At 45.3% G+C, this 10666-nt stretch overlaps 1 protein-coding gene across 4 annotated transcripts in view; it reads right to left on the minus strand.

The window, feature by feature from the left end:
* Positions 1-3397: 3397 nt before the first annotated feature.
* Positions 3398-10666, minus strand: part of LOC105548822 (sperm protein associated with the nucleus on the X chromosome N2-like) — a 12934-nt gene continuing 5665 nt past the window's right edge. The window contains exons 2-4 of one of the 4 annotated variants that reach the window (XM_011993036.1): positions 4072-4266; positions 3782-3933; positions 3476-3533 (exon numbers count right to left, since the gene is read on the minus strand). In XM_011993036.1, the coding sequence (XP_011848426.1) occupies positions 3476-3533; positions 3782-3933; positions 4072-4266 (405 nt within the window). Of the gene's footprint in view, positions 3640-3781; positions 4267-10666 lie in introns of all 4 variants that reach the window. The other 3 variants (XM_011993035.1, XM_011993037.1, XM_011993034.1) reach the window with 3 other exon arrangements.

Here is a 10666-nt window from a genome sequence, read left to right on the forward strand (position 1 = left end):
TTTTTTTTTTTTTCAGATATATTATTCTAAGGTAAAAGAGCTTTTTTTCTTTCAGCACTTTAAATATGTCATGCCACTGTCTCCTGGCCTGTAAGGTTTCCACTGAAAAGTCTGCTGCCAGACATATTGGAGCTCCATTGAATGTTATTTGTTTCTCTTATCTTGCAGCTTTAGGAGCCCTTCTTTGTCCTTGGTTTTTGGGAGTTTTATTATTGAATGACTTGAAGTAGTCTTCTTTGAGTTAAGTCTGCTTGTTGTTCTATAACATTCTTGTACTTGGATATTTGTATCTTTCTCTAGGTTTGGGAAGTTCTCTATTATGATCTCTGAAGAAACTTTCTACTCATGTGTTTCTACACCTCTTCATTAAGGCCAATAACTCTTAGATTTGTCCTTTTGAAGCCATTTTCTAGATTCCTTCATTGCTTTCTACTCTGTTTTTCATTGCTTCATTGCTTTCTACTCGGTTTTTCTTTAGTCTTTTTTGACTGTATATTTTCAAATAGCCTGTCTTCAAGCTTATTTTTTCTATCTTCTGCTTGATTGATTCTGCTATTAACAGAGTTTGAGAGATTCTGTAGTCTATCACTTGCATTTTTCAGCTCCAGAATTTCTGCTTGATTCATTTTAATTATTTGAAACTTGTTGCTAACTTATCTGATAGAATTCTGAATTCTTCTCTGTGTTACATTGAATTTCTTTGAGTTTTATCAACCCACCTATTTTTTTTTTGAGTCATAGTTTCACTTTTGTTGCCCATGCTGGACTGCAATAGCGTGATCTCGGCTCTCTGCAGTCTGAGCCTCCTGGGTTCAAGCAATTCTCTGGCCTCAGCCTCCCCAGTAGCTGGGATTATAGGCATGCACCACCACACCTAGTTAATTTTCTATTTTTAGTGGAGATTGGGTTTCACCATGTTTGTCAGGCTGGTCTTGAACTCATGACCTCAGGTGATCCAGCTGTCTTGGCCTCCCAAAGTGCTGGAATTACAGGCATGACCCAGTTATTCTGAATTTTCTGTCTGAAAGGTCACATATCTGTTTCTCCAGAATTGGTTCCTGTGGCTTATTTACTTCATTTGGTGAGGTTATGTTTTCCTAGATGTTGTTGATACTAGTAGATATTCTTCAGTGTCTGGTCATTGAAGAGTTAGGTATTTATTGTAGTCTTCACTGTCTGGGCTTGTTTGTGACCGTCCTCTTTGAGAATATTTTCCAGATATTTGCAAATACTTGGGGGGTTTTGTTTTAAACTGTATCTGCTTTAGGGGTCCCCCATGCCTAGTAATGCTGCAGTTCTTGCATACTTCTGGAGGTACCACCTTGATGGTTTCAGAAAAGATCCAGGAGAAATCTCTGGGTTATGAGGCAGAGACTCCTGTTCTCTTCCCCTACTTTCTCCCACACAAAGTGTGTGTCTCTCTCTCCATGTTCTGAGCCACCTAAAGCTGGGGGTAGAGTGACACAGACACTCTTATATCCACCAACACTATGACTGTGCTGGGTCAGACCTGAAGCCAGCACAGAGCTACATCTTGCCAAAGCCCTGCTATAACCACTCCCTGGCTACTGTCTATATTTTCTCAAAGCCCTGAGGCTCTATATTCAGCAGGTGGCAAAGCTAGCCATGCCTGTGTCCTTCCTTTCAGGGCAATGAGTTCCCTCAGGTGGGCTCAGAGGTGTCATCCAGGAGTCAGAGATTAGAGTTAAAGACCTGGTGTACTATTGTATTGCAGCTGAGCTGGCACTCAAACCACAAGAAGCAGTTCTTCCCACACTTTCCTCTCTTTTTCAAAGGCAGGGCAGCCTCACCGTGTAGCCACCCCTACTACAGGCCATGGAGAGTACTGCAACACTACCACTGATGCTCCCATAAGTCCCCAGGGTTCTTGAGTCAGCTGGTGGTTCTTGAGAATGCTGCCAGGCCTGGGACTGGGACTTCAGGACAGTGGGTACCTGTCTGGTCACGGGCAGGTCCAGAATTGCTGTCAAACGGTCAAGTCCTGGAACTCAGGACCCCGATAGCCCACTTGTTACTCTATTGCCCTCTTACCATGCTGGTACCTGAAACCAGTATGTCTCAGAGGTTCACCCAAGGTCCTTGATGCAGTACCTGGGTATCGTTGCTGTTTATTCAAGAACCAAGGGCTATTCAGTTGGCTAGTGATGAATGCTGCCAGGGCTTGGTCATTTCTTTCGAGGCAACAGGTTTCTTTCTGGCCCAGAGTGTGTCTAGAAATGTTGTTTAGGAGCTAGTACCTGGAGCAGGGGCTTCACAACCCTGACCAGTGTCCTGTCCTGCTGTGGTTGAGCTGGTATTCAAGATGCAAGAAAACAAAAAAAAAAATGATCCTCACTATTCCATCTCCTGTCCTCAAGCGGAAGGAAGGACTCTTTTATGGAGCTGCTAGCTGTGCGGTCTGGGGCTAGGGCGGGGGTGATGCCAGCACTCCCTTGGCTGCCCCAGCTGGTATCTCGGTAGGTCATGTGCACCCCTCCACAGCCCCGCTGATTACTGGGATGGGTAATTTCCCTCTGGCTAGAGGTGGTTTAAATGTCCCCTTCCCAGGTGGGAGTCAGCTGAGTTTGAACTGGTTTTCCTTTCTCCTGTAAGAGACAGCGCTGAGTTCAGTGTTGAATGATGAATTTCAGGAAATTATAATGCAAAATGGAAGTGATATAAAGCCGATAATAGACACACTCTCCTAAAAATGATCTCACCACATCACACCTAACCCCTTCTCACCACCTTGCAGTTCTCGTTCCATGGAGAAAAGCTCCTCAAACTTAGAGTGTTTTACTTTCCTTTTTCCCAAGTCATGGCAATTTTGAATATTCACACTTTGCAGGTATCAACACATTTCTAAAGCGTACTTATCTTGATTAAAGACTGTTGAGGTCATTGAAACAGTAACATAAATATTTAAGATGCATTGAAAATTTTGTTTTAGAATTGGCTTTTCAATCACTTCATTATAAGCAATGCTTTCCTGCTGTTTATTTACTTCTACATCTACTATCTTCTTTTGTATTGTGCTTTGTATTTTAAAGAACATTTACTCTTTATAAAGCATATATTTCTAACCTTGGAAAATATAAAATGGAAAGGGGATGGGAATACCTTTGATATGTACATTCAGCAGAACAATGTGCTGCCGGGTACAGTTGCATGAACATATACACATCTCCACTTTCTGTTAGATAAAATTTTAAGCAGAAAATTTTCTTTAGGAATCAGTTATCCCCCAGGACTTATGTACAATGTCTGGCTAACTAGCTGTCAACCTGTGGGTCTGTCCACCAACCCTACGGGACCTCATATCCCTCCCTTCTCAAATGCCTACTTCTTCCCTTCCCTTCCTCCCCACCATCAGAAAACAGACAGATACACAGTCATCAGCTTCTCAAACTTGATTTTATTGTAATCATCGCCATTGGTGGTGAGGATTTGTCCAATTTGGTTTCTCCATGTTTGACTAGTTCTCCTCACCCTCCTGTGAAGATCCTTCAGATAAGTCTGGGTCTTCGTCCTCCATTGAATATCCTTCAGCTGAGTCTAGGTCTTTATCCTCCTGTGAAGATCCTTCAGATGGGTCTAGGTCTTCATCCTCCTGTGAATATCCTTCATATAAGCCTGGGTCTTCATACTCTTGTGAAAATCCTTCAGGTAAGTCTAGGTCTTCATCCTTGGGTCTTCATACTCTTGTGAAAATTCTTCAGGTAAGTCTAGGTCTTCATCCTCCTGTGAATATCCTTCAGCTGAGTCTAGGTCTTCATCCTCATGTGAAGATCTTTCAGATAAGTCTAGGTCTTCGTCCTCTTGTGCAGATCCTTCAGATAAACCTAGGTCTTCATCCTCCTGTGAAGATCCTTCAGGTAAGTCTAGGTCTTCATCCTCCTCTGAAGATCCTTCAAGTAAGTCTAGTTCCTCATCCTGCTTTGAAGATCCTTCAGGTAAGTCTAGGTCTTCATCCTCCTGTGAAGATCCTTCAAGTAATTCTAGTTCCTCATCCTGCTTTGAAAATTCTTCAGATGAATCTAGGTCTTCATCCTCCTGTGAAGATCCTTCAGCTGAGTCTAGGCCTTCGTCCTCCTCCTCTTGGACTGGATTGATGGAGTTCTCTCGGGACTGGTCATTCTCCAGTTGATTTGAATTTATTTTCTTAACCTTCCGGTAGCAAAACACTAATACTCTTGGATATTCTGATGTTCTCATCTTTTTCAAACTCGGTTCAGGGGCTAAGTCCCTGTTTGGTGTCTCCTGCATGTGTTAAGAAAACAGGGAGAGGCCAGAAAGACATTATTTTGGGTGAGTAGGATAGAGACTGGATAGCAAGGGGGGCTTTATAAGAAGGAATGCAGGTTGAAGAAGGGGTTTGTGCCAGAGAAGAACAAGGTGGAATCATAGGATAGGGATCTATGGGGAAGAAGAAAAGGAGCATGGGTAGGGTCACCTGTTAGTCCAAACTGCACCATTTTGTAAGCTCCTTGCTATTTTGCAGACCTTGGTCAAAGTGAAACATTCCATGGGGGTTCCGGCCGGGAGAAACATCCTGCTTAACCACCTGACCACAAGGAGGACAAAGGCTCAACTAAAGAAACATCCCTATCATATCTTGCTTGGCAAAGTTCTAAGGAACACCACAATGATATTCCACCAGAAAAAGGGCCACACCATCTGATCATAAGAACATCTTATCAATATCCTGCTGGGCAGCAAGCCATACTGCCCAGATCCCTCCCACCCATACCTGTAAGGACCCCAGGCTGTAAGCAGCGGTGGGATCTGGCATGAAGCTGGTCCCCCACTTCCACAGGTGTCTGCAATATTCCTGTACTGTTGTTTGAGCTGCCCCCTCTCTGTGTGCCTCTCTGTGTGTCTTTCTTTCATCCCCACCTTCTCTTCAAAACCTAACATTTTGGTGTCAAAAGCTGGAATGGTGATTGGGTTCTAATGGGTAAGTTTTCTTTTGCAGCCGGGAAAGCAGCAAGCAGCACAAACAAGACTGGGGCCTGCTTCCAGATCCTGAGTGATCTCCCTGTTCCTAGTCCGGTTCCCCTTATTCTCTAGTTTTCTCGAGCCCTGGGCTAACCTCCAGATATTGATCAAACTCTCCACCTTTTTTTCCCCCTTCCTTCCCCTTTCTGGGCAGCTGCAACAAGGATCACACCCATTGCTGGACATCACATCCAACACTGGGCTTCAATTAGTGGGTGAGTCTCCCTCTTCTTCCTTTCTGGATTCCTCTCTATTTCTGCCTGTTCTCCAAAAAAAATCTAGTGCTGGGTGAGAGTTCTCCCCAGTCACCAGGAGACTGCAGCCTACCTTCTCAGCCTCAGAACGTTTGCCACTCTGGCTGCTCCAGCCTCTGGGGAGCATAAATAGTACAGGGCTGCCCTAACTCTCCAGATCCCTTCTCCCAGGAGGAATCGAGTACTCACTTTCCTCTGGGGTATTCACTTCTCTCTGGAGTACTCGCTCCCCGCTGGGGTATTCACTGCCTTCCAGGGTACTCACTTTCCTCTGGGGTATTCACTTCTCTCTGGAGTACTCGCTCCCCGCTGGGGTATTCACTGCCTTCCAGGGTACTCACTTTCCTCAGGGGTATTCACTGCCTTCCAGAGTATACACTCCCCTCTTCCGTAAAACACAACATTCAACTTCCAAATTCAACATAATCTAAAAAACTTTCTCCAACACAATGGTAAATACTCTAAGTGCATTGCTTATCTCCTTTCATGTCTCACTCTCTCTCTCTGCCAATCTTGTTCACCTTTTCAAATCTTCCTCCTCAAGGAGAAACCCCCCAAAATGCCTCCTCCTACAGACAAGGCTTCCTCCTCTGAATTTCAACCTGGCGAATGCACCCATTCTTCAGCCTCCTGCCCACCACCATTCCCTCCACCTTCTCCTTCGGATCCGGCCCCTTCACCCCCTTACTGTCGCCCTCCATCCCCCTTCCTTCTCCACCTCAAACCAGGTCTCATGCCCAACCCCTTATCTCCAGAAACCAGGCACATGTCCAAAGGTCTTCCAAAGTCCTTCCCTTGCAGGAGGTCACGAGGGCTGAAGGCATAATCTGAATTCAAGTTTCCTTCTCTCTAGCTGACTTCTCCCATAGTGAAAAGAGACTTGACACCTATTCAATGGATCCTACCTCCTTCCACAAGGAATTTCTGTACTTCTCTAAATCTTATGGCCTTACCTGCCATGACATATATGTCATGCTCTCCTCTACCCTCACCCTGGAGGACAGGGAACACATCTTTATTGGCACCCAGGCCCATGAGAACACCCTCCACCAACAAGATGCTTCTCATAACCCAGTAGGAACCGTAGCTGTCCCCAGAACTGACCCCAGTTGGAATTTTCAGGCGACTTCCATAGACAGACAGAAACCAGGCCATATCATATCATATCATGCCTTCTAGCTGGCATAAATAAAGTCGCCCCTGCTCTTTTCATCTCCCGCCTTTCAAAAGTCACAACTAAATAGACCACCTTAAGCCCTAATAACAATAAGGGGAAAAGCGACCTCCATTTACACTTTATCTCCCAGTCAGCCCCAGACATTTGAAAGAAACTTTAAAAACTGGAGGATGGCCCTCAAACCTCCCAAAGAGACTTAATCAAAGTGGCCTTTAAGGTCTTTAAGAATAGAGAGGAAGAACTAAAAACCCCAAACCTAAAAAAGGACCAGGCTAAATACCACATGCTGATAGCTGCCACTCAACAGGGTTCCCAAGGCATACAGAATTCCTCAACTTGGTAATGGTCAACTCCAGGAGCCTGTTGTAAGTGTGTCCAACATGGACACTGGGAAAAAGCCTGCCCTGATCCCAGGACACTCTGGAAACCTTGCCCCATCTGTCGTATCAAGCAACACTGGAAGTTAGACTGTGCTCAGTGAAACTCTTCATCCTGCTTCACCACCTGTACCTGAAGTCTGATGGGGCCTGGAGTCCACCGCCCCCACCGCCATCACCACCACAGAACCCAGGGTAATGCTATCAGTCTCTGGTAAACCCATGTCTTTCCTATTGGATACTCAATAGGACAACTAGTTACTCAGTTTTACCAGAATATTCTGGACCCTTTTTCAGTTCTTCGATCTCTATTGTGAGAATCAATGGAATCGCCTCTAGGCACAAACAGACTGGTCCTTTAATTAATTAATTAATTAATTTATTTATTTATTTATTTTGAGACAGAGTTTCGCTCTGTCGCCCAGGCTGGAGTGCAGTGGCGCGATCTCCGCTCACTGCTAGCTCTGCCTCCCAGGTTCATGCCATTCTCCTGCCTCAGCCCCCCAAGTAGCTGGGACTACAGGCGCCCGCCACCATGCCTGGTTAATTTTTTTTTTTTTTTTTTTTTTTTAGTAGAGATGGGGTTTCGCCGTGTTAGCCAGAATGGTCTCGATCTCCTGACGTCATGATCTGCCCACCTCAGCCTCCCAAAGTGCTGGGATTACAGGCGTGAGCCACCGTGCCCAGCCCCCAGACTGGTCCTTTATTATACAACCTATTCAACATCCCCCTTCACCCACTGTTTCCTGGTTATCCCTCAGTCCCCTACACGTATCTTGGGGTGGGACGTATTAAGTCAATCCCAGGTCTCCATGCAATGTGGCTCCTACAATTCTACCCCTTTTATTTTACTCTGACACCCAAATGCTTCCCTCTTCCCCCACTCATCCTCATTATCTACCCTGTTACCTTCTGTTAATTCTGAAGTTTGGAATGCTTCTAAACCCACAATAGCCACACATCACATCCCATTTAAAATAACCCTTCAAAACCCCTCCATTTTCCTTCATCAGTCTTAACATATCCTTAATCCAGCCTTGCTTAGGGGCCTAAAACCTATTATCTTTAAATTTTACAAGCTCAAATTCTCAAGCCTGTCAACTCTCCCCACAACACTCCTTTTCTGGCTTTCCAGAAGACAGACAAGACTTACCCCTTTGTCCAGGATCTCCAAGTTGTTAACCAGGCAGTGGTACCAATCCATCTGGTGGTCTGCAACCCATATACTCTACTCTCCCATATTCCTACATCTACCACACACTCCTCTGTGTTGGAGCTAAAAGATGCCTATTTCACTATTCCCTTAAACCCAGCTTACCAAAGTCTCCTTGTTTTAACTTAGTCAAATCCTAGTACTCACATATCCACCCAACTAACATGGATTATACTCCTACAGGGGTTCCAGGATAGCCCCCACCTATTCAGACAGGCCCTCATCAAGGACCTAGCTGAACTTCCTCTTTTTCCTAGTGCCCTCCTCCGATACGTCAATGACCTCCTTCTCTGTAGCCCCTTCCTTAACCTGTCCATTCAACACACCACTCAGGTTTTAAACTTCCTCCATAATCGAGGATATTGGGCCTAACCCACAAAATCTCAGGTAGCACAAACATGAGTTTGTCCTAACCCCTAATTCTCGAACCATCCCAACCCAATGAAAGGAGCTAATTTGTGACATGCCCCTTCCCCACATAAAAGAAGTACCTCCCCTCCTTCTTGGGCCTTGTGGGATACTTCTGGCTGTGAATTCCTAACTTTGACTTGCTGGCCAAGGCACTCTACATAGCCTCTCATGGGCTCATCCTAAAACCCCCAAACCCAACTTACCCCATCAATTCCCACAAAAACAAAACTAAACTAAACTACACTAAAAAAATGCCCTTTTAATTGCCCTGGCACTGGGACTGCCCAATCCCAAGCCCTGTACTTTGTATGTATATTCCGACCAAGCCCTTGCTCTTGGACTACTCTGCCAAACATACGGTGATGCCACACGAGCCATTGCACATCTCTCAAAACAACTGGACTCTGTCATCCAAGGCTGGTCACTCAGACTAAAAATCTCAGGTGTGACCACATCGCTGGCCTTAGAGGCACGGAAACTCCCTCTCTACCAACACATTACTATTGCATCTTTCCATTACCCACAGGACCTCATAAACCATCAATTTCTTCTATCCCTCCCACCATCCCACTTTCAGCAGGTACATGCCTTATTCATAGGTAACCCTCTGATCACCTTCCAGAGATATAAAACTCTCAACTCAGCCACCCTCCTTTCTGTAAACACTTCTGACTCTAAGCTCTCTCTCTCCTGTCTGGACCTCTTAGACTCCCTCTCCTTCCCCTTCCAGCACATTTCAGATGCCCCTTTGCAGGGAACACACACATGGTTAATTAATGGAAGCTCTTTTAGGCAGCCATGTCCAGCAGCTGGCTATGCCATCATTGCTGAAAATAAACTCCTAGAATCCAGTGCTCTCCCACCCCATGCTACCTCTCAACAGGCAAAGCTAGTTGCCCTAACCAGGACCCTCACCCTAGCAAAGGCAAAGAGGGTCAACATTTACACCAATTCCAAATATGCATACCACGTCCTACACTCTCATGCCTTAATCTGGCAGGAACAGGGTTTCCTAACTGCAAAAGGAACCCCCACAAGAAATGGCAAACTTATACATAAGCTGCTGGGGGTGGCTAAACTACCTCTGATGGCCACCATTATCCATTGCAAGGGGCGCCGAAAGTCTAAAGATGCATACTCAAGAAAAACCTTTCAACAAATTCAGCAGCCTGGCAGGCACTCCTTACAACCCCATCGTTATTGCTCATTTTTCCCAGCATACACCCTGTATATACCCAGGAGGAACAAACCCCACTTGCCTGGGCTGATTCCATTCAGGAGAAAATGGTTCGATCTCAATGATAAAGTGTCTTGCCCAAGTTTTAAAAACCTTCTGTTTTTTTTTTTTTTTTTTTTTGAGACAGAGTCTTGCTCTGTTGCCAAGGTTGGAGTGCAGTGGCCAGATCTCAGCTCACTGCAAGCTCCGCCTCCCGGGTTCACGCCATTCTCCTGCCTCAGCCTCTCGAGTAGCTGGGACTACAAGTGCCCGCCACCTCGCTTGGCTAGTTTTTTGTATTTTTTAGTAGAGACGGGGTTTCACCGTGTTAGCCAGGATGGTCTCGATCTCCTGACCTCGTGATCCGCCTGTCTCAGCCTCCCAAAGTGCTGGGATTACAGGCTTGAGCCACCGCGCCCAGCCCTTCTGTTCTTTTATATGTGCACAGCCATTTCCATGCTGGTTACTGCCCTTACTCCAGCTTTTAAAAAGTTACATATATTCTTCCACCATAGCTGCCCATCTCAAAGATATTACTAAAGCATGCTCCCTTTGCACTCAGACTTCCCCTCAGGAAGCTATCAAACCACCTCCTTTTCAACCACAAGGCCTGAGGACACTTACCAGGGCAGGACTAGAAAATCAACATCACTCACATGCCCCCCATAAAATGATTCCTCTACATTCTGGCAATAGTAGATACATTCTCTGGATGGATAAAAGCTTTTCCTACCACCACCGAAAAGACGCACACCATCGCTTCTATTCTCTTCACCCATATTTCCTACTGGTTTAAACTCTCCTCTTGCATCCAGTCAGACAATGGGCCAATTTGTTTCACAGTTTAACCAACAGCTGATAAAGGCTCTAAACATTAAATGGGCTTTGCATATTCCTTACCACTCCCAATCTTCAGGAAAAATTGTATAAAAAACAACAACTAACCAAACTCTCCCTAAAGGTTTAAATGGCCTGGACTTCACTTCTCCCACTGTTCCTCATGCGTTTATGAGTCATCTC

This window comes from Mandrillus leucophaeus, unplaced genomic scaffold, assembly GCF_000951045.1.
Source record: "Mandrillus leucophaeus isolate KB7577 unplaced genomic scaffold, Mleu.le_1.0 Scaffold422, whole genome shotgun sequence".
Lineage (NCBI taxonomy): Eukaryota > Metazoa > Chordata > Mammalia > Primates > Cercopithecidae > Mandrillus > Mandrillus leucophaeus.